General features: G+C 43.8%; 1 protein-coding gene across 1 annotated transcript; it reads left to right on the top strand.

The window, feature by feature from the left end:
• The first annotated feature begins 2,344 nt into the window (after positions 1 to 2,344).
• On the top strand, positions 2,345 to 6,454 carry fam83d (family with sequence similarity 83 member D). The gene is made up of 4 exons (XM_076752176.1): positions 2,345 to 3,035; positions 4,574 to 4,741; positions 4,905 to 5,029; positions 5,187 to 6,454. The coding sequence occupies exons 1-4, from the start codon at positions 2,550 to 2,552 to the stop codon at positions 6,022 to 6,024; spliced, it is 1,617 nt and encodes a 538-aa protein (XP_076608291.1). The 5' UTR covers positions 2,345 to 2,549; the 3' UTR covers positions 6,025 to 6,454.
• Positions 6,455 to 24,792: the final 18,338 nt, after the last annotated feature.

Genomic DNA, 24,792 nt, shown 5'->3' on the forward strand with positions numbered 1-24,792 from the left:
CCGTTTCAGTCAGCTTCATCACCCAAAAGGTCCTCTTAATTAGGTCACACGTGTTTTTTTCAATAGATGGCTGCCGTCTTTAGGAAAAAAAACTCTCTTGATGGGCTACTATGAATATTAATCGTTGTGGGAATTGTCATTTAAAGCACAGGCCTATTAGCCCACCGGCTTAAAATAGACTTTTACGCACACGCGTAATAGTGGTACACCAATTTACGCAGATGCACAGTATGCAGCCTGGTTGTTCATGCCCATTTTTGTAGCTAAACATAAAACATTTCCCTTGAGTCAAATGACCAATGTTAGGTCTTGTGTAGAATAGGGGCTTTACGGCTGTAACCCTCATGACCTCATTGGCTTTCTGTGCGTAAAAGCGCATTGAGAGAAGCGCAGAAGTCCAAAACAAACAGAGAGATGTTAAGAATAAGGGACTAATATAATTAAGTGATAGTAAAAGAATGATGCTACTATATTTAAGAAGAATATTAAGAGAACATACTAACAAGTCACATCAACAAGAGCCATGCAACATTGTAGAAATAGTGCAGAAATAACATTAAATAACTCCAAAACGACTGTGTATTGTGGACGCAATATATATCTACTTAGAACTATTCTAGTAATGTAACTAGGTGGATTTTAGGGAACAACATACACAAGATAAACACAGCAGCCTCAATAGCTGAACATAAAGTATGAACATAGGGCTATGCCGCAGGCCTCCAGTATTTAGGAAACATGGATTTGCTCTTCCCTCCCACTTTGTCCTCAGTGGGTTCAGACGTTGCCTGTAGCTGTGGCTGCATACAGTCAGGAAAAACAAAGATTATCTATCAGGAAGATGAATCACTCAATAGCAAAACAAAAAACCAGCCCGTGGTTCCGGTCTACAGGAGCTGGACATGATCTGGTGTAGAACAAGGTTTAAATCTGTCTCAGATGGGACATTATGTGTGTTTTCTTGTTACAGCACTACATTCAGTGCATAGGTATGCTGATACGGAGTGATGGGCAGCATTCATGGCTCAATGCAATGCTTTTTTTTTTTTTTTTTAATTGTTAACATCTTTATAACTTTACAGTGTTTTTACATTCTGTTGGATAGGCAGGGGGCGAGGTTGGGGGAGTGAGTCTGCCTGATGCTTCTGGTGCTGTTGGCACAATCTCCTTTATTGCAGGAATGCCTTTTCGGCCCAGTAGGCCTGTGCACAGGATATTATCCGTACTGAATACAGGTTAGAGGCTCTCAAGAGGTGTCTTGATTATCCCCTAAATTAAAAACCACGCCGGTTTGTTTATGGTTGCAGTTTTACGGTTTATTTTCTTCCGCTGAGTTTTCTGGAAGACAAGATGCTGCAGCTTCAGGCTCGAGGTTCTGCAGCCTGTTACAGCATCACGATGCACGCGAGATGAGTGGCCACCAGTCATCACAGGTGTCACCAGATCCACTGGAAATTCAGCGCTCCTCAAGCTCAAATGGCCTTTTAATGGGCCGACACACCTGAGTATAAAGCACACCGCGTGTAGCCAGCTAATAAAATTACAATCATGCACGAGGTGACGTGACAGGGTGACGGACAGGCTTTTTGGAGGCGGAGGCGATGCGGAGTTTATTGCGCTGAATCCTCGATTTTTATAGATCAGGACTAGTCGTCGTATACCTGTTAAACCAGGGTGGGCTGTGTTCAAATCATGGACCATTTACCAGTTTATCGTCAGTTTAATTTAACGCACCAGGAGTGGATGCTGTTGCTATGGTTACCCCCAGTTTGTGCACCCCGCGCACTGGTTGACAGAGGTGATGAACTGATGGCTGGATCCTCTCCTGGTATACGATATCAACGTGACCTTAGCATAGCTGAATATCCCCGTGACGGTCTGATTCCCTGTTAAAATCCGCAACACGTCCATAAAATTGTTTTTGCGATGCGTCTGGACACTGAAATGCTGTGTGCTTGCTTGCCCTGCAGCCATCGCAACCCTTTAAGTATTTTATAATATAAACCTCAGCCAGTCATGACACAACATTGCTTTTTACTGGACTGGAAACAAACAGGGCCACTGATGAGCTTCGTGTATTCAGACAGAGTGGCCCAGCGTTAGAGCGATGTTTCACACCGAACAGCGGAAAGTGCTGCTCCTCGAGACCGCAAACAGCCTCAGGAGAACTTCCCTGTTGCTGAGTCTGGGGGTACTGGTCTCAAGGAAGCCCGCCGTCCCTGGTAGCAGGAAAAAGCGTCAGAGTGAGAGCTCCCTGCTCTCCCCGCTCTCTGCGGTGTAACCGGATCAGGGCAGAGCAGAGGGACGTACAGGAGGCTTGTTTGCGTCCAAATGAGCCAATGAGACCGGCTTTACATTAGACTGACAGTCTGACTCAGCGAGCCCGGAGACGCCATCCCAGTTTGACAACCGTCCGGCAGCCAATACGGAGCCACGAGGGACAGGAGCGGAGGGAAAAACCAAAATACGAATTTGGCTTCTTGTAGGTCAAAAGTTACCTGTCACCTGTGGTACGGTAGAATCCGTTGGAGGGAAAGCGGGAATCAACGATGGCACTGTCTCAGCTCCTGGACGAGTCACCTCTGAGGTTGGGTTCAAAACACACCGGGGCCGACGACCTGAACCTGCAAGAGTTGTACAACGAGAGACACCGGCTAGCTCTGGAGGAGCTGCTGTCAGGGGGGCTCGACAACTTTCTGGACTTCCTCAAGAAAGAAACGATGCCCAACTTTCTGTCGGACGAGGAGATCCAGCGGATCCGGAGCGCCGCCGTGCCCCTGCGGTGTGTGTCCCTGCACGGCGAGGACCAGGCGCTGGAGCAGTCGCTCAGCAGCTCCGTGGACTGCTCTTCCGTCACCTATTTCCCCGAGGTTTCTGACGTGGAGCCGCCGCTGTTGGAGATGGGCTGGCCCGCCTTCACCGCCGGCTCATACCGGGGAGTCACACGGGCCGTGGCGCACTTCCAGCCCAGCTACGGGGAGTGCATATATAGCTGCAAGGAGGCTGCGAGGCGTATGATTAAAAGTGCCAGAGAGGTATGCACGAACTATTAAAAACCCAGCTGCATACTGGTTTAACATATAATTACCCTTTATGATTAGGTATCATTTGGAAAGTGATCATTATTTCATGAAAAAAAAAAGAACCCAACCCTATCCTGCAGGCCCTGGTTCCATATTGTCAGTATTTATTTCTTATTTTGATATTGCCGAAGGGACAGACATCATAATACCCAGCTGTCGTCTGTGATTGTATTTCTACTCTATTGTAATATACTATACTTCATATATTTAGTATTTTCTAGGCCTAATTGCTAGTGTGTGGTATCATCCTGAAACAGGATTAATATTTTTGCAAAATGAATAAAATAACCCCCCCCCATGCCCACCACATAGCAAAGTGTGTGTGTGTGTGTGTGTGTGTGTGTGTGTGTGTATACACAGTCACTTAATAAACCGTTTTTGGAGGGAAAATTTTCTTTGTATCATCCTTAAAATACATGCCAGATTGTCCCTGTGGAATTTCCTTGATCAGCCTGAAATTCACAAGTTCAGGCGTTTGAAATCTTCATCAGAAAGACAGTAGTGACCAAAAGGATAGAGCAAACAAAAACCCGGCATGAATATTCATGGAGACGTTCCTGATGGGAGCTGTCACTCCAGCCTCTCTCTTTTTGAAAGAAAACACGGCAGCATGAAGGGAGTGTGCGGCCTCAGCGGCACCTCGGGCCTGTGTGGGGCCTGTGTGCCAGATGTGCCTCGACTTGCTCTGCTCCCCTCCATGAAAGTTTGCATTCCCTCTTTCATTAGAGATTTAAACACTGGATTTCCTCTCTGCTTCGCGGCTAAAATGTGACGGTGTATACACAGTGTGCTGGCAACCTGAGAGGAATCTTCTCATCCGAGTTTAACCGTCAGATCGTCTGTCCCTTTGTGATGTCGGGCCGCTCCCTGCTCACTGTATTTATTGCACGACGACGCCGCAGACTGTAACAACACACTGTGTCTATAGCGTCACTGGTCAGCTCACAGGAACAGCCTGGTCCTGTATTTCTGTGAAATTTAATTTTCGCACATTTTCCTAAAAATAAGCACCCACACAGTATCATTCTAATAAGGTGACGAACTCCTGACAAAGCTGCATGTAGATAACACACAGTGTGAGGCAACAAATCTGAGATCTGTAAACATCCGTGTCTAATCCTCCACACACAGCCTTTACCGCAGCATGTGAAATTCCATTCTTCCCTGCAGAAAGAGAAATCTCAGTGCAATCCCAAGCTCGGGAAGATGGATGCCAGCCCAACAGTGCACCTACTTGTCTCCTGTATAAAAGTAACATGTTTGCTGACCAAGCGTTACTGCCGATTGCCATGGTAACAGACCACAGTCAATAGAAAGCTCATCAGCACACACATTACTGGGAGTGTGTCTGACAGAGATTCGCAGCTCTGTTTGAATAAGGCCTTGCATTTGATCATAATAAAAACACAGTCATGTGCTACATGTGGGAGAGCGTGGCTGCAGTCCTAAAAGGAATTCTATTATATTACCTCTGTAATTTTCCACTGCAGGTGATTGCCATAGTTACAGACTCCCTGACAGACCTGGATATCTTTAAGGATCTTCAGGAGGCATGCTCCCACCGCAGAGTCCCTGTCTACATCCTGCTGGACCAATCATGTGCTCCCGCTTTCCTTAAGATGTGCAGAAATGTCAGCGTTGCCCTGGATGACCTTCGGGTATGTGGCTGGTTCAGTACAGCTGGGTGTGGCTCTGTGTGCACAATGGCAACTTCAGATGGCATCAAATAAAAAATGCGTCCTTTTAAGATTTGATTGTGACTTTGATTCTGTACTTATCTGTCGCTCATGTTCTTTCTGTCCTTTTTAAAAATCTGTACAGGAAATGAGAGTGCGAACCATAACAGGTACAACTTATTACATGAGATCAGGAGCCAGGATTACTGGGAAAGTTCATGAGAGGTTCATGTTGATTGATGGAAACAAGGTGGCCACGGGTTCCTACAGGTAACAGCCTGCTAAACATTTTCCCTATAGTCAAATGTTGTAGCTGGATATTATGCAGTGTGGAAATTGATTGAAAGTAATACATTTTCTTGTTGTGTTTTGGTGACAGTAGCGGCTGTGTCAGTCATGCATGTTGTTAAATCTCATTCCTGTGCAGGTTCAACTGGACTGATGGCAAACTGAACAGCAGCAACCTGATCGAGCTCTCTGGTCAGATAACAGAGAAATTTGATGAGGAGTTCCGCATCCTCTACGCCCAGTCTCAACCTATAAACACTCGCGGCCCTCCCAGTGTCCGAAACAGCGGCATCCATGAAACTCTCCTCCTCAAACACATGGTCGCCTCCTCCCCTCACCTGGCCAGAGAGAGGCCGGTGTCTCTGACCAGCACCCCGGCCCGCAAGCCCCGAACCGTAGCTGTCGAGCCCCCATGTGAACCCTCAGCTCCAGATTGCTGTGAAACCGACCCGGTGCCCGAGTCCACCATAGAGGAGGAGGAGGAGGTCCTGGCTGGTAGCACCACTCGCTGTCTCCCTGCAGACCAGCCAGCAGAGAAAGAGCCGGTGACCCCCAGCACCGTCTTCTGCCACGCCTTCACTCAGACCGGCAGGTCCATAAAGGACAGCGACACCCAGACTGACCTGCAGCTCTCGCATCACCCCCACCCCACCATACCAACAAGCACAGGGCCAACCGGGGCCACCTGTCCCTCATTTATGTCTCCAAGGCAGATCTTGCCCACCCAGGGAGCTCCTGACGGCACCTTAAAGGACTGCTTCCGCAAGCTGACCAAAGAGCGCCAGAACCACTACTCCACCATCCGCTCCAAGCTGGAGCACATGGTGACTTCCCTGTCCCAGAGGCGAGAGCTAGCGGACGTCACCAACATGACTCAGGGGCCTGGTGCTGACAGCAGGCAGAGGGAACCAAGCCCCAGACTGCTTGTTGAAAATGTGGGCATGGGCACATGGCCAAGAGCCAGATGTGTACGCTAGTTTGTCTTCAGGCGTTTGGGTGATGGAGGGTAGTGGGGGATAAGCTGTGGCAAGGTTTCATGTGGATCCTCTGTTCCAAATAAACAGTTTTGGCTTATGCAGAAGAATTCCAGCTTTCTTCTATTTGTCTTCTTTTCTGCAGTGCCCACTTTTGTACTGCCTTTCATGCTGTGTGCTGTCCCTGTCAGAGCTTTTTTATATTTGTGTAACGCAGATTCATAAATGACAGTAAAATCTTGCAGGGATTCTTATGTTAACCAAAGACATAGTGCAATAATCATTTATTGACCATGTAAATTTAATGACTGTGATTTGCTGAGGTGGTTAAGACTGGATACTATCTGCTGTAGAATGAGTGAAAATGCATTGAAGTGCTGTTCTGGTTATTTAATCACATTTGGCTGCTGTAACTGTGTCTGAGCAACATTCCAGAGAGCAGCTGGCTCTCACTGTGCTTTGCTAATAAACAAAATAGTATTTTGCTAGATGAGTGCTCATTTTTTTGTCGTCTCTAACACTTCCTACTTGTCCACCCTATGTGTTCACTTCTTGCTCCATTGTACTTGAAATTGCAATCAAATCCAAGGGAAGATTATCTTCGAAAACATTTGTTCAGAAGTTCCTGGACACGCGAGGAAGCAAACCACACCAAAGTGACTTCACAAAGAGAATAAGCACCTGCTCCTTCACTGCAGTGCCTTCATGCAATTAGTTGAGAGACAGCATCTGTGATACTGGCACCTCTGCTGATTACGTAGCCAGTCACAGTTGCCGTCCAGGGTGGATTTGGAGAGGAAACACAGATTACAAGCATAGATTAGGCTGAATGCTCCTTTACACAGGTTGGACTTTACTACTGCTGATTCCTTGCTGGTATGTTTCATAGTAATTTTCCACACAGATACTTGTCAATATCTTTCCTGGAAAAGGGGATTTCAGATGGCTACGCAGCCGCAAAAAGAAAACAAAAACAAACAAACAAACAGCTCATTTTTATGCTGCAGTCAAGCAGAGGGCATTCGTGCTCCACATTAGCAACAATCTACTTAAAGTTTCTCTGAGTGTCCACATACATTGAGGCTTCGCATGTGCTCTGTGTGCCGGCGAGCCCAGCACAAAGACGGCTGCAGCCTTCATATCGTACTTCAGCACAAAGGTCCCCGTGAAAGATAAATCATGTCACATCAGTGTCTTGAATCTGGTGAGAAGTTTGCTCAGAAAGCCCTGAGTTATTAATGTATTCCTGTCTCTGAGCTCTATGTGGCTAATGTTTAACTGTATTGAGGAGATGAGGTCTAACTATCTGATATCAAGCCGTATGGACAGCTACTTCAGGCTGTGCTTCACTGACGTTGAGAACGTTCCTGTCCTGCAGTCCAGTATTTTCAAATGTGCGAATCAAACTTTTTAAAGCAAAGTTTCTGTTGCACAATGATTTTTAACCAAAGGCCTGACGACAAAAAGAGTTGCATTATAAACATACTCGCCTTTACAACAGCCCACATTTCACAATACATTACAGAGTACTTCCTCAAACATCATAACATGTGTACAGTATCTTTAATGTCGATACTACATGGAATATGATTCATATTTTGTAAACATTTAACAAACCTTTATTGCTATGTTGTATAGTAGCGCTTGTACTTATTGCAAGTGCACTTCACAAAGGGAAGTCAGTCATTGTTTTTATGATGGTTTATTAGTAACTTATTGCAGTGGTGAAGAGAAACTGTATATTCACTCAATTATTGTGGTGAGTATGTTCACTTCATGGTCATTTTTACTTCTTATTGTCTTTTTTACTCAACTACATTTATTTCACAGCTCTAGTAATATATAAATATATAAACAGATTATCTTATCATGGATATAAGGGCAGCAACTAATGAGTTTGCCTATCACCCATTAATGTGGTAATCATTTTTTAAATGCATTGATCTTAGTTAAAAAAAAGTACTATAACAATTTCCCAGTGTCAAAAAATGATATTTTCAAATGTCTTGTCAGATCAACTGTCCAAAATCCAGAGGTGTGATACAGAGATACAGAGAAAAAACAATCAATTATTATAATAGTTACTATTCATTTTTTTCCAATCGAGTAATCATCTCACTTTTAATATGAATATCATGTATCACTTCACAAAAACCAGCCAAATGCACATTTAAAATAAAAACAGAATATTGATAGGATCCATTCTTGCTCCTCACACACACACACACACACACACACACACACACACACACACACACACACACACACACACACACACCACATTCAGCTATGTACTTTTACTAAAGAAGCATACTGAGTACTTCTTCCACCACTGATTCATGTATTAAATAACTGACCTGCTTGTTCCTCTTAAGGTCCACAGATATGGACGTATATATATCCAATATGAATGAATTAAATGACTGGTTCATTGTAGCTTCAGTCATACTGGTATCGTCTGATATTGTGTTGATAAAGTTGATCTTACCTTTGGCCTGTTTTACAGTGAAACGTGCTAAAAGGTCATAATAAAGCGTGATTATAAACACTAAATATTGCATGACTTTAAAAACAAACATGAGAGTGATAAATGTTTATCATCTAAAAGATGCCACATTATGACCATCCACAACTAAAACAGCCCACAATTCAATTTATTACATGGCAATAAGGTAAGGAGAGCAGGCCCTTCAGCGGCTCCTCCTGTGGCGCGTGCATCTCCTACCAGGCAAACACATCAAAAGCCTCTGCATTCATTATGTAAAATGGTGCAGCTGAAGGGAATTGATCTACAAGTAAATACAATGGTGATAATATGTGAGAGAATGGCATTTGATTTTAATTGGCTGCTGCAAAGCAACCACTGGCTGTAATCAAGGAAGCAGTGGGGGATCCACAACACAACAGTCTGTACCTATTAGGCTCGGCTCACTGGTAGACAGAGAAGCTTGCATATCCCACTTCACACGTGACAATTAAAGAACTTTATCCATGATTTACTTCTTAGTTGATTTTTTAGCTGGGTAGAAAATGCCCATTTGTGTTCATTTACCGGGATCCTGCTTGCAGCGAGCATTAGCTGTGACACTAGCAGGGTTCAGCCAGCAGAGAGAGCTCTGTCCTCAGCTAAAACATGCTCACTTTTCTCAGCCTGTCCTGCTTCAGTCCCCGAGTGGAAATGTGCTGGAACTCAGGAAATACCAGCGGCATGTCTCGGAATAAAACAGCATCTTTACAGTGTTTTTCACCATAAAGACTTTGCAGAATTTAAACCAAGTTTTAGACGTGTTTGTTACTTATTAATTCTGATGGTGGTCTTACACTGTAAATTATGAATTGTTCATTCTCAAGTTTTGGGTGGACATACTCTACTGCCTGATGTCCTCTTCAGGTCGCTTATGATCCCTGGAGAATTGTTATGGTGGAACATCTCCCGCTGCATGCTGGGTAAAATCCTTGTGGATGTCAGCATGTTTGATAGGAGGTGTATTATTATATCCAGCCAAGTATTGTGTTAAGGCCTAATCCAGTTAGTCAGCGTGTGTATGTTATTATGCATAATGACAAATCACACCCATCCAGATGTGAAATAACCAAGGAAAACAAGAGCGATCATTTGTTTTTGGAGGTTAGAATACATTATACATCATGTGTACATTACACATGGAGGTTTGGATGTGCCTTATGTGTTTATTTCTCTGTTGTTTTTAGTGTATGGATCGTAGATTTGAAGGCCAGGCATTGTGTGTCATGTGACTGCAGTATTTTTCACTAACAACCCCTTTGTCCCCACCTCACAGCCCCTCACAGTCCCACAGGACGGAATAGATCAGGATGATGCAGACAGACAGCACTCGTCATATAATTGATTATTGGATTTATATTCATCACCGTGTACGTTTACGTGTGCTCGCTCTGTGCCTGGGCGTGAAAGGAGCCCGACTTCTGTCTGTGACACAGCGTATTTGTTATGGCATCAGATTATCATACAAACTGAACAAACAGTCAGAGCAGTGGGTTTTGTGTCAAATGTTCTGACTTTGGCTCTGGCTCCTGGAAATAACAAACATCAGGTTTGGCTTATGACACCGACTGACAGAGTCAAACGGCTCTCCTGGTGCTGAGCATAAACCTTTTAATTACTGCAAACATGGTTGATGAGTTTGAAGCTTGATTACTTGGCCTTCATTAGTCAGATTGTGAGCTATAGTGACTCCCAGAGGCGCAATTTGGCATCTCTAAACATTGCCAGCCTCTGTGTTTAGCAATTACATTTACGCTACAGTACACCCAAACAGGTGTGTGCAGCCCCGTCCACGCACACAAACAGGCTCAAGTACACTTTTTATTATCAGCTCGAACAAGCGGAGCTGGACGTAGGAATGTCAGTCTGTTCTTTAATTCAGAGAAAGAATCTGACGAAAAAGAAAACACTGATAAAATGTGCTGGGTGTGCTCGGTCCTGCTTTGTCGAACTCTGCCTGTCACAATGGTTTCATGTTTGCTGTGCCATCTTGGCTGTGTTTTCCATGAGGGCGGCCGGCGGTTGTCACTCCGCCGAGGAGGGAGCGTTCTGCCTCAGGCCACGACACACTGATAATGAATGTTCAGCTCATTGGAAAAATAAAGTGTGTCTGTATTATGTGGTCAGGATCTGGCCGTTGTTTGGGTGTGTGAGTCAGACACAGTGACATGCGCGGATGCTCAGTTTGCACAACAGTCACTCACTTCCTGCTTTGTAATGCTGATGCCAGGCCGCAGTTAGGCTAATGCAGGTGGGAGGTATTGTTGATAGGCTCTTTGTGCTAAACTGCGTGTTGAGCTTTAACACGCTGTCCGGCAGCAGCCTTGCCGCTATTTTTAGACGGGTACAGCTGCTCCTTAGCACCCACCCTTAAACCAGCCATTCACCAGAGATTTATGGCGCATGAGAAACAGCTGTAGTGTCTTGCCACTTGCTGGTCCAAGGACAGCAAGCCGAGGTCTATTCAGACTTCTCTCTGTTTTGCTTACTTATTTTGTTTTTCTTTATTTTGTTTAGTATTAAATGCAGTTATCAGCGGGTGGGATGCCTCACGCTGTTGAATGTTGAAACCACAAGTCTGGAGCGTCCGGTGCTGCAGCGATGAGTCAGGCTCTGGTCACAACGCCACCTGGGTCCAACACAAGTTCAACACTTGTGGTGAGCTGCTCCCCCACAACACCATGTGTCCCAGCATGTTAGCTCAGCATACTGTCTTACATCTGAAGAATAACAATATAGTTTGTTCCTGATGACTCTGCTCACAACAGACTCCCAGGACTTTGTGTTTTGTGCAAAAAACCCCCACAGATTTGTCCTTTTGTTCAGCTTCTGCTTCTCTGTTCCCCTGATACAGTATCTACAGTCCAGCTCACCACAGCCTCAGTCTGACCAGGACTGTCACATGATTATAGTCGTGTAAACTGGCAGGAAACTGCCATGGAGCTCCAGTAGACACAGACATTGGCCTGCTGGTGGCTGCCTTTATGTGAGAGTGAGTTGTGTGTGTGTGTGTGTGTGTGTGTGTGTGTTTTGTTGGGGATGGGCACTAAATACACAGCCCCCTCAGCTACACTATAGCAGCTAAGCTTAAGTTTAGCTTATCACTGTCAGTTTGTTGTCTCCATTATTCAAAAGGACACCTTATCAGCCGAGGCGACTCGTATTAGCCTTCTCCACTGTGTGCTCCACACAATGATGTTCTACGCTGTTCCACATTAACTCTGGTGTCTATTTCAGCAGCTCTCTATCCATTTATTGATGCATGTCTTCCATTGATCCCGGCATTGATTTGCCATGCAATCCATTACCCATCTGTCTGTTTCAGCGGGCTTTTAAATGATTCGTCAGATTGAGCTATTAAGGGGAGTAGTGGTGTAGTCCAAGGGTTGGTGATACATTCAGAGAGAGGGGGGTCTCTCTCTCTCTCTCTCTCTCTCTGTGTGTGTGTGTGTGTGTGTGTGTGTGTGTGTGTGTGTGTGTGTTTGGGGGTTGAGTACAGGTAATGGCAGGCATTTAGTATTCTGGACAGTGTTATGATATGTAAACAATTTTAGTGTCACCAGCCTCATAAACATGATTATAGATGATTGTAGAGTAAGATCATGACAATTTTAGGTGGAACCCAAAACATCTGCAGGGTTGGTTCTGAACCTCAACACTTTTTAAGCACTGACCAAACTGTGTCTGTAGAGTGTCAAAACCTGTTAAGAACCAATTGGTTAAGTTAATTTAATTAACTGAAATCGGCCAATTCATGCTCTTGTTTTCTTTACCTATATATGTTCTGTTAACTAACAAAACTATAATAAACCAACTATAATAAATATAAAACTGATATGTACTGAAAACCAGCATCAAATATTGAGTCCGATTCATAAACAGTCATAGAAAATTCATCAAAGTTCTTGTTTCTCTGTTTGTGCTTGTACAACATTCAGTGGTTGTGACCTTTGGCTTCTTCTGTTGAATACAAAAAGGGTTCTTTGAAAATCAGGTTTCCATTTGTCAAAGTAAGATATTAAAAAAATAAATAAATAAAAAATTCTGGTATCATATCAGCGCACTTGCAAACGTCATCCAGCCTCAGTTAGGACGTAAAGGTGATTTCTTTGTTTCAGTTTAAATATGAAATATTATTTTTCACTTTGTTGCTGCGAGTGTCATGAGAAGATTAAGAAGACTGCTCTCTTGTCAGTCTGATGAGTGTGAAGCTACAGCCAGGGGACATTTAGCTTAGATTAGCATAAAGATGCTAAGGGGAACAAACAGCTGGCCTCAGAGGGCTGCCTGCACTTCTAAAGCTCATGAATTAACATGCTGCTTGTTGTTTGTTTAATCCACACACTCAACTATGAAAACAAAGGTTTGGAGTTGTACAGAGAGCTACATGCTGAAACTATTTCATTATTCCTTTTTCCAGAACGACCCGCCCAGAGTCCTTCTCATTGGCTAGTGTTTGCAGCTTGGTTAGGGCTCTGGTTAGAGGGTTAGTTCGAGGTTAGAGTTGGAATAAGATGTCAGAATCAGAGCCAATCAGAGGCAGCGCAGGGGCGGCTCTTAGTGGAGTACGGGTGAGAGAAAAATAACAGGGAATCAGAATAATGGGCCTTGGAACAATGGCTGGGCGGCACATATCTGGGCTGAGTCAAGGAATAGGCTCGTTGTCTCCTGGCTCCAGCTTCACAGTGAATGGACAGATGTGACATCTTCTCATCGAAGTCTCGGCAAGAAAGCGAGCTAGTGTATGTCCAAAATGTCTGACTTCTCCTTTAGTTTAAATGTTTAAATTCTGCCGGCCTGAAGATCATGAAAATCTTTCAGAAGTGAACTGGATGGACGTAATAATGTTTGGTCATTAAGCTAAAAAAACTGTTTCTTAGTTCCTGAAAAGTTGACATTTTGGAGGTTTTCACCTGACAACGATATTTAGGAAAAACACATCCTTCACACAGAACTCTCCCTTAAAGTTCTGGAGCTGTATTTGACAGAGACTTTTTTTTTTTTTTTTTTTTTTTTTTTTGAAACAGAGAGAAGTGTGCTGAGTTTTTTTTTTTTTTTTTTTTTTTTTGATGTTTTATACTTTTTGAATTACGGTCTGGGTTTTTCAGGGTAACACTTTAATCTTCCTGTAAGAGCACACTTTGAGGAAACAAAGGAAATGCCACCAGCCAAACATGGATGTGGGGGTTTCCAGATTGAGATGCAAGATGGATTCATATATATTCATGAATTCAGTCAGAAAAGTCAAACGGAAGCAGTATGATAATCTTGCAGTAATTGCATTTTTCCCTCCAACTGTTTTTGGCAGAGCTGAGAGTCACATCCTGAGACATGCGACAGGGAATGCAGTCTGGAGGAGTGTCAGCGGTGAACGGTGGATACACTCTGATCCTGTAGCTAAGGCCAGTCGATCCACAGCGGGGTCAAGTGGTGGTTATGCCAAATCCCCTGGATTCATGGGTAATGGGATGACTATCATTAGTCCTCGGATGGTCAATTATATGTTTAATTAAGCAAGACAGACATCAGATAATTGAACTATTGAGTGGTCTCTCCGAGTCACATCTGTCTTCTGGTTCCGACAGCACGGCTGAAGTCATATCAGATTTGTTTGCAGGCACGAGATCCTGATGAGAGTGGAAATAAAATCCAGCCCTTTCATTTGATGTCCTGACCTCTGGCTGAAGAACTTTTCAGTCTAATTTTTGGACTGTGCACTCTTTCTCTTCCAGGCCTCAGGAAATGCCATTATAAGTGCAGAAAAAAAAGGAATATCCAAAGGACCATATTTCAAACTATCAAGCTTTTTTCATACTTGTCAGTCTGCTGGATACATGTCAGCAGCCGTCTGAAAAGTGCTGACATTGCTGCCCTCCTGTCCGGCAGCCCGCTCCCTCTGTGTGAACTTGGATTTAGCTCAAGGGTATAGCCACCCTGCTAATGTGATGTAGCTCCAAGAAGGAAACAAATTGGCCTGACGTCTCATACACTGCCTTGTCTTGATTGTGTGATGGCTTCTACTGCTAATGTGTTACGATGGGTAGACCAGCACATGGAGAGAGATGTGTATGTGTGTGTGTGAGTGTGTGTGTGTGAGACAGAAAGAGAGAGAGAGAGAGAGGGAGGGAGGGAGAGGGAGAGGGAGAGGGAGGATGGGGGAAGGGCCTCAGTCTGCAAGATCAGCACAAGTGGAATTGCATTGATTCAGTTAACTGCAGAGTTGGAGCGTGATGTGGAATTCTGTTTATCAAGGGTGGAGTTTACACGATAGGCTCCATTTTGATCTTATTTTCTACATTGCATTCATAATCAGTCCCTGCTCCCTGACTTTCAGCAATAAAACATCAGATCACCTTTATACATGTAGCTCAGTCCCACCTGGAGTTTCACATGTGCAATAAAATGAGCTGTTTTTCCTGCTGATTTAATATATTCATTTAAATGGCCTCATGTTGTATTTCCCGAGTGTCTTTTGTACCAAAAACATAACTAGAAATGCTCAGATGTGATGATACTGGCAGATACACACTGAAAACAACATCATAATCTCTATTAATCTACCCGATCAGATGTAAACAATTGACATCTTGTTCTGTAAATCACCAGGAAATGTGTCGCATACTCCAAGTAAATACTGACTCGTGTTTTCCATTCAAACTGAAGCCCCTGGCCCAGAAACAGCATCTGCTGAATCTTAACAAACTGCTGAATAAATCTCAAACATTGTATTAATTATAGGGAATAAAGCGTAGAACTGTAGCCTTGTCATTGGCTTGTTTTTATGAATGAGGAATGTTGGTGGTTGGAAATAAACAGACGACACTGAAGATGTGATGTATTTATTATCCTGAAAGTACAATACGGAAAGTACATTATCAAACTGACTGATATTCCCATATAATAAATCTGTTCCACATCAGATAAGATTCTATAAAAAAAGCCTACACTACAGCTGGTGTTTACGTGCAGTAGGTCCGTGTTTCTGGCGTTCTGGGAGGATGCTCGTATTGTAAATTAATGAGCTCTCTCATAAACATACATTTAAAATGTGCATGTTGCAAATATATATTAATTTCTCCTTTACCTCTCTTCCCCTCTTGCCTCTCCTCATTTCTCCGTCTAGCTGCAGGGAATTTGTCTCTAAGGGTTTATCATGACTGCCTCATACCCCCCCCCCCACCCACCTCCCAGTTTGTCATTTTGCTGATCCAGACGCTTTTTCATATTTCAGTATTCTTATCATCCACTGGCAGTAAGATGATCCATTTCACTTATTTCTTAGAAGTGTGACTGCCTAAGTCAATATCTACAGAATGAATTCAGTGAATGGAGGTCCAGCCGAGGAGGGGCAGCTAGTTAGCGGCAGTGGTGGTGGTTTTACTGGTGGTGTAGGACACTTTTTTTTAAGAGTCAGCAAGGGTAAAATGTCAAGCATTTCTTAGGGAAGCGGCTCCATAGGACTCCATTCGAAGCTTTAATCTTAATTGAGAGCATCGCACATTGATATTCCATAGGCCTCTTTGCCCTTCGCCTCTCAGCTACTTTCATTTAGAGGACAGCCGTACTGCACTAGAGCATGGGGATTGCTTTGTCAGACAGCCAAGAGGCCAAAGGCAAGGTCAACATCTCTTTGTAATGGTGGCTCACTGTGGAGTGAAGGCATCACCTCTTTGATGCCGTCAGTACTTCAATGAAACATTTCCGAATCTTCCTAAAGTGAAACTGAATGAAATGCATCACATTCTGACTTTATTATTGTGGTGGACTCACATTGACTTTATTATATCACAGGAGTAAAGTTAGTTTCTCAGCTTCCTGACTTGTGGATCTAAAAAAGCCCCTTCTTTCCCCCGACAGCTCGAGGCCAAACAGAATGACGATTTCATGCAGTGTGGACTAAAGGAAGATATTTGCATATTTAGCAGTGAGAGTCCATAGCAGCCCCAGAGATTATTCAATTATGCTTAAGATTATCTGAAATAATCGTTGCACTCCAAATACGGACTCTTCACAGAGGAAGAGATCTGTGCCTCGTCCGTGTCGGAAAGCTCCCAATTTAGTGTTCCGTGGCTCACAATGGGTGCAGTAGCATCGCCTAATCCTCAAACAAGGGGGAAGGACTAACTGGGCCGGCAGATGCAGCGATAAGGCCCATGTCATTGAGTAAGGTGAGGAGAGGAGGAAGGTGCGGGACGGCAACGCTCTCGCCACTCCTGTGGGAAGACTCGTCATGCCACCTTTCCAGAAGTGATGAAAACAGATGGAAATAAAGACTCACAACACACACACACACACACACACACACACACACACACACACACACACACACACAGAAGCCGTTTACAGATGAGTGCACAGCCCCTATCCGTGGGACTGAGGACCGAGCTCGCCTCCATTTCTCATGCTCCTGCCTCAGCCTACTGCTGACACAGATATACTGTAAAGAGATGGCAGCACAGATAGGTATGCACGTGCATGTCAAAGAAGCCTCAGGGGTAAGCAGTTCTGAAAACACAGAGCGGAGGGATAACATACGATCCATCTGCCACACTTTCCTCATTAATCTCAAATATTTATGTGACACTTAAAAGTGATTTGGGAAGCACCGCTCGAGATAACAAGTTGAAGTCTGTGCAGCAAACACAAGTGTTTCTTCTGCTGATGAAACACTGAATCAGGCTTAAAGGATTAGTCCTTCAAAGATTTGTTTTACTAGCACATACTATGAATAACAGGTTCCTATGGAGGGACCACAGCTTCTGACAGATTTATCAGGTGATCAGGGCTTGATAAAGCTTCAGAGAAGCTGCTCCTATTTCAAAGTCTTGTGCTCTGGCTCTGTGGGAAAGCCCAGTGCTCCTGCTTTCCACCAATCAACCACAGCAGCCTTGGCTAAACACCCAGCAGCCACTGACAAATCAGCACAGTTAGCCTCCAGATCTATCCAGACAACAAAGCAACTGAACTCCTCAGCAGGACATTGGGAAAGAATCTTTAAAGAAAGGGTTCATTTTGTCACATGGGTCAATAAAATCTATTGTAACCATGCAGTGATACGCCATTCTTTCCAATAATACGTAACCTACTTTCTAACTTATCAGGAGACATGACAACATTGCCCAAAATAGATCTGTTCTTTTTCATTTCTCATATTTAATTTCCTTTATTTCAGGTTGCTCTTTGGCAATTTTTTTTCTCAGCAATCTTTCAATACATTACAAAATCTGCATTTTAAAATAATTATGTCATTGAAAGGTCGTGATGCTGGCAGTTTTATTTTTAAACTGTTTGAAGAAGAGTAATTTTATGTGTGGAAAGAGAAGCAGGGCCCGAGCCTTGACTCAGGGTCCACACATGAGTCAAGGCTGTTCCTCTCCTCGGGATTTAAATATAGCCCCACTCACCATTACTGCTGTCACTCTCAGACTTAGAGTGACCCTTTGACCCTGCCTGTACAAAAGAGACTTGAAGCTGACATACTCACTCCAAATGTTTTTCACCAGAGCAGAAAAACAAAGACACAGTTTAAGACAGTTTTGCTGTTGTTTTCTGGGCTCTGATGTTATCAGTCTGCGGTCTGGCAGATATCGTTTTCTAAGGTTTCATCTGTGCTGCACAAGACTGCGTAAACGCACGGGAGACGGGCAGATCGGGGGTTCCCACAACAAGTGGACAGTTGAACATTTCTCAACACCTGATGTGCAGGCTGAGGTCAGAGTTTGTTGGGTTGCAGCTCAGAGGCCACCTACGTGTGTTGTTGTTCAGCTGGGACGTGTTAGTGCTGCAGGCCATTGCTTGGCCACGTGTGGGCGGTGTGTTCCTTCACACTGCTCACTTTCTCTTCTCGGACACTGGACTGCTGCCTCCTTTGAAATCACTTGCAGTTTTACGTCAGTGAGTTTCAGTTACTGTATTTCCTTGTAAAGGTAATAAGGACTTGTAAAGTCAGTTAACAATCAGCTGTATCTCGTGATAAATAATAAGCATACACAATATTATGTAATCCAGCATAACACCGCCACAAACTGCAGCCTTAAAACTAACGTTTGAGTTGGATAAACACGTAAAAAAAAAAAAGCTGCTAGAACCACTTCAGTCCAAGAATGAAATATTTCCACAGTAATTATGGAAGTAAATTTTGTTCTGATATCCATGTTCCCCAGAGGATGAATCCTGCTGACTTTATTCATCCCTCGATTCTCCTCCAGCGCCGCCACCAGGATGAAGACATTAATGTCCCCGTCAGGATGAACTGCAGTATATTTGGGGACATTACAGTGAATCATCATATTAAAAAAAATTAGTCTGTCACTTAACTAAGAGGGTGAACATGTTAACATTATACTTGCTTAACATCAACACGTTAACACTGTCACTGTGTGCGTGTTACCATGCTGATGTTATTAGCTCTAAGCGCTGCTGTGCCTTAGTCGCTTATGGAATTATCATCTAACTCTGCGTTTCCCCTCAGCTCTACAGCATGAAGTGTTTTAGAGTCTTTCAGCTCACCTTTTTGGTGCAATCTTACTTCTCTCATTAAAATTTTAGGCAGCTGTTTTCAGTTTGCCATATCAACTTAAAGGAACAGTTCTGACATTTTGGGAAATACTGTTATTCACTCTGCTCGATGAGAAGACTGATATCAGTAGTGACTGTGAGGTTTATGAAGTTACTGCTTCCAGCCAAGAAATAGTACATAATCCCCGTAAAAACACAACTTTCCATATTTATATTTCAGTTTTTTTTTTTTTTTTTTTTTTTTTTTAACAATTAAACATCTACATTTTTGAGGGCCTGGTGGGTGGATTTTGTTACCTTTGAACAGAGCCAGTCTAGCTGTTTGCTCCTGTTTCCAGTCTGTATCCTAAGCTAACTGGCTGCTGACTATAGCCTCCCAAAACTAATCCTTTAAATGCTAATAAAATGTCAGTGTTGCATTTTGGCCAAACATTTTGTTAAAATCAGGTTTGACTTAATAAATGATCAATTGTATGGAAATAACATAAACATGATTCCTATTCATTGCATTTGTCAAAGTTCACCATTCGCAAATAAGCATGAGAATTTTATTTCTGTTTGCAACAATGAAGACACAAGAAGCAGATTTATGTGACCGCTGGCAGTTTCAAACATTTGTCTTACAAGTGAACTCTATCTTAAATTCAGTGGGCAATCTTATTACACCCTCCATAAACTTTGTTGTTCACATGTAACCTTTCATTTAATTTTTTTGAGAAGTCAGGGTTTCTTTTTTTTTTCTGCCGTTAAATCCCAGAACAAAGTACTTCCTGTATCTTGACCACAAAAAGAGCAAACAAGTACATGGGTTCACTGTAGTATAAAGGCCTGCATCCCCTTAAATAGATCCCATATAAGTTCTGTGTTGGCCAATCCCAGGCTTCTCTCCCTGACAGTCCAACCGCAGCGCACAGTTGGTTGTTCCTCAGTTGTACTGGAGGCTTAACATCGAGCATGATGACAAAGATGGCCACAGAATCAAAGAATGGGCGTGTGAACACTGTTCTGCCAAGTTCTCCAGCTGCATTGAAGCCGAAGACGGATACCGCTGTGCTAAAATCAGCTGAAAGGGAAAATAATATGGCTTTAAGTTCAGCGCACTGCTTCTGAGAAACATGACAGAAGAGTTATGACACAAGGGAGATGTTAACATGACACATTAGTGGGAGAGTGACACACCCAATTCCGAAGAGGCCTGTTAGACTTCACCAGAACGTATGACACTGCTGCCGTATTCTCATGTGAGCGACACCTGCAGAAACTTATGAAGAAGGGTGTTGAATGGTATACGCGTAGTGACAACTGTAGCCTCAATGTCCGACCCCACCGTCTGTTCATATCTCCTTTTCTCACTCTCTTTTTGAGGGAATCTACATTCAATCTACAGTATATCAGGAAAATTCATGCAGGATTTCCCCAAAAACAAAAAACTATCTGCAGTATCTACTACACGCAAACATAGAATCACCAGAAAAACATGTTTTCCTCGTTTTCATTTCCTAACAGCAGCAAGCACTGTTGATTTTCTCATCTGCAGCACCACCAGTCCACCATTTCCTTTCCTGGATGCAAGTTTGTTATATACCAGAGACATAATATGGTCCCAGAGGGCTGGACCAGCTTTCCAGGTTGAGTTCAACTTGCCAGGGTGCACATGCTGGTGTCTGAGCAGGAGCTGACCCTTAATCAGCCTGGCTTTGCCAACAGCAACTGAGAGCCACAATTATCTGCCCTATAGATAGGTAGGTTGTATACTGGGGGCTGGGGAAAGGGAAGAGGCTGTCAGGGGGGGAAGAGCCTGAGTTAACCTCTGTGGCTCGTGTTTCTACTGTGCACTAATGGACGCCTGTCATCATTATGGACAGAAACAGGAGGGCGCCTGCCAGCTGCATGACCCCCATAAAACAGAGCAGGAAATCCTAGCAGGGAATGAAAGGGAAAAAGATCTCTTCTCTTCTTTTTTCTGCTCTTCTCTTTAATGATCCTTCCTCGACTCTCTGGCTTCTTATTTATGCTGCAAAACTGCGGTGTCACTCACAAAAACGGGAGAATATGCTGAGAGTCCATCATAGGAGAGAAAGTCAGGCCGTCGATCGTGCGCTTTTTGGAATGTATATTAAATGATTAGTCACTTTCACATTAATTGCATGGTTCATTTACCCATGTTGTGGATGCTCGTAAAACTCCTGTTTTTCACGTCTGTTAAAAGACTCAGGGTGTTTTATAATGTCTGTCATGCTGAGAGGAACCTGTATAATCATTACAAACAGTAGTTCACCCTGTGATCTGTAACCAAAGTCCAGGGTCTGTAATGTGACAGGACTTTGTCACACTTGTCTCAGTAGTGTCCACTTAAACGTGACAAGCGCTTTATCAGACAGCCTTCCTATCAGATCCCCAGGAGTTCATGCACAAACACGCTGAACACGTCCCCAGGAAGCGAGATTGCTTATTGCAGCCAGTAGATAGCAAGACAAGCTTTATTGTAGCTCTAAAGCTACACATTAATCCACTCTGTTTCAGTCTGCAGAGCCCATCATGTGATAACTTCAGTCATTACCAGTAGTACAATCATAATTGCTGTGGAATCTTACAAGACGTGGCAACAGGACACAAGTCTTTGGAATCCAGGCAGCAGCTGAGGCAATAAAAAAGAGAGAGGTGCATTTCTGACCAAACAAAATGCCACAATCACATGATTTTATTAAAAATACGTGCCTCTGTGTGACAGAGCAAGAGAGGTACACATGAACGTCTGCATTTGCATACGCATGTCTGCGTGTGTGTATGTGTGCTATGTCCATGGAGACGTCTGTGTGCGTGTGTGATCACTGCATGATTCACAGTGTCACAACCGTGCACAGAAACGACTGGACATCCTGACCGGAAACCACAGCCGCCGAAGCTGCGTTTTCCTGCGACATACAACCTAACACTCTCACAAAGAGTCACTTGACTGGACCCTCATATAGGAAGTGAAAGAGGAAGCCCCTCGTCCATCCTGTCCTCCATCCCAATCTCTGCACTGCGCTTCACGTGAAGCCACTCTTATAGACGATCACCAGTATGAGTCCTCACTGTTGCAAAACAACAGTGAAAGAACTGGCTGAGGCTGGAAATGGCTTGTTGTTGGGGGTCAAATGTCTGGTTAGTTGACATTTAGCCACTGAAGATTAGTGGCAATCATTACAGTGAATGAGGAATCCACCAATTGATCAACAGGTTTTGTTTGAAACAAAAGACTATTTACTCAGCTGATCAACTAATTCTTATTTGACAGTCAGTTAGGAGCTCTACAACAAGATACTCAGTGTTTAGACAGTCAAGCTGGACCAAGTCAACACTGTCCAGAAGAGATGGATATGATATCACAGATGGAAGTGGTGAGTGGTGTTTGACCGTGGGGTCTGTTGGCCCTGGCCTTCCCTCATGGCTGGAGGCCTCTGGCTGTGTTCATTGGTGTCAGTGTACGTAGCCTGGCAGCCTGCATTCCTCTGCCTCTCCCCACACAATGGTGAGTATCTGCAGCATTCCTCTGTCTGTGTCCGCTGTCTGAGATGCAGCCAGGCCTTGGCAAACTCCAGCACTCAGCCAAGAGGTTGGTATCTTGTTTAACTGATTCTGACGGACCCGTTTGGAGCGTTTTCACTGAACGCCGGTCATCTACAGCCGTTGTTCATAGTGTAAAGGTGTGTCACAGTCGAATCTAGAAAGAACACCTTGTCAAATTAGTCACCATGGCATAAAAAAAAGCCTCTGCTGAAGAGATTTTGAAATATATTCAGGAGATGATGATGCTTCCTGTTTAAGCTGCTTCATCATCTCCTTCTGATTTTTTTTTCCGAGCAATCGTTCTTTCTCTCCATCTGTTTTTTAAAAATGCAAGCATGTCTATTCTAAACCGTTTTCACTGCTTTTTATCCTTCTCCAGCTATTTTGCTTTCTCTCTTGTACTGATGCCACAGCCGTGCAGACACCTTTCCCTCCTGCTGACTCAGTAGCCAGCCTCAGGCGCTGTGGGCTCGGGGTGTTGGTGGCGGGGAGGAGGAGGGGGAGGGGTAGGGGAGGGGGGGGAGTGTGAGGCTCCCACATCAGGCCCACCAGCCTATCACATGCGAGGGAAAAGAGCTGGCTAATCGTTTCTACAATGGCACCCTGCACACTGTCACACAGTACCACAAACCGCTCTCCTCGCCAAACACTTCCACTTCCACTGTATTATCCCACTGTTGCTTAGAAATGCACATGTGATGTACGCAAGTGCGCAAAAACATACGACACTGAACAAAGAAACGCATCGTTTGAAAAGCCACACCTGCTGAAAAACATCAGTGTATGTGAAATATATGCAAGTATACACATACATGCATACCCTGCACACAGTTTTCTTCAGTAGCGCATGTGCAAATGTACACTTACACTGAAGGAGGTCCAATCCAAAACGCTGTATCATTTAGGGAATTTTTAGCTGATGTTTAGCACCCAGCATTTGACTATTTCACCTGATTATGTAATTTAGAAATGACATTAAGACACGCAAAATCATTTTCAATGGAAGACAAAGGTTAAATGAACAAAAAATGTAACTAAACTAATTCAACAATAAAAATCTTTTAGTGTCTGTGCAGCAGTCATCTGAGAAGGTTTACTGCGAATGAGTACATTTACGAGAACACTTCTAAAATAGAAGAAACCTCATTTTAAAATTAAACTGCGCCTGGAAACAAACTCTTATGCCATATATAAGAGCCGCTGATTAATGAGCCCCTCCCAATAACATTAAAATATAGGGGAGCATTATTCATTGCCATAACCAGCTGGTTATTTTCTGCTACATCCTTGAAACTCACAAACACACTCATCTACGTCATGCACTCCCAGTACAGCGGGCCGACCTTCGGGGATTAGGCCTGTTTTCAGAGGGAAAGTGCTTTTGCACCTGTGGTGTGGCTGCTTTCCCTCAGCAGAGGGGTGAGGTCAAAACTGTCAGGGGTCACACATGAAAAGAGAACCTGGTTTCCAGGTTAAAGGGTGGCGCCATGGACAGAACCACCTGCCCAGCTGAACTTTCACAAAGGGTGAAAAGTGTGAAAGTCTCCTCTGACAGCGTGAAAAACCCTCCAAGATTTCGGAGCACACAGCCTGTCACAGAGGTTATAAACTCAATTTACAATGTGACCACTTATCTCACATTATCACAATGGCCTTGGGACTATTATGGTCATCCAAATATTATTGTAGTCCTGAACTGAGAATGATCTGTGTTCAGGAATTTTGCTTGAGGATTTCAAACTGTAACAGGCAGGAAAAAAAACAAAACAAAAACAAAAATAAGAAACATATCGAGCGAAAAAATTCCTCCTCAGCCAGCAAGAGGAGCGCCGAGCAGCGTGCCATGATTGTTGTTTCTCTCTTCCTCTGTTAATGAATGCAGAGGTGATCTGTTTGTCTGAGGAAGAGAGCAGAGGGGAAGCCTGATTTCCACTCCATTTTATCTGTGCCCCACAGCCCCTGCCAGTCAGCCCCCTGTGCTTTCACATGCCGGGGTCCCACAGGAAGCAGCACTCCATCAAGGGCAAAGGTCAGGGAAGGAGAGAAAGCCACTCGTCCTTTCATTCACCACCAAACCAACAAACACACAGCTCTGTGGCTGTTACTGCGCTCCTTCCTGCGGCTGGCTAACAAAACGCTTATAACATGATGATGACGGGACGTGACTTTTTGAAACT

Source organism: Chaetodon auriga, chromosome 2, assembly GCF_051107435.1.
Source record: "Chaetodon auriga isolate fChaAug3 chromosome 2, fChaAug3.hap1, whole genome shotgun sequence".
Taxonomy (NCBI): Eukaryota; Metazoa; Chordata; class Actinopteri; order Chaetodontiformes; family Chaetodontidae; genus Chaetodon; species Chaetodon auriga.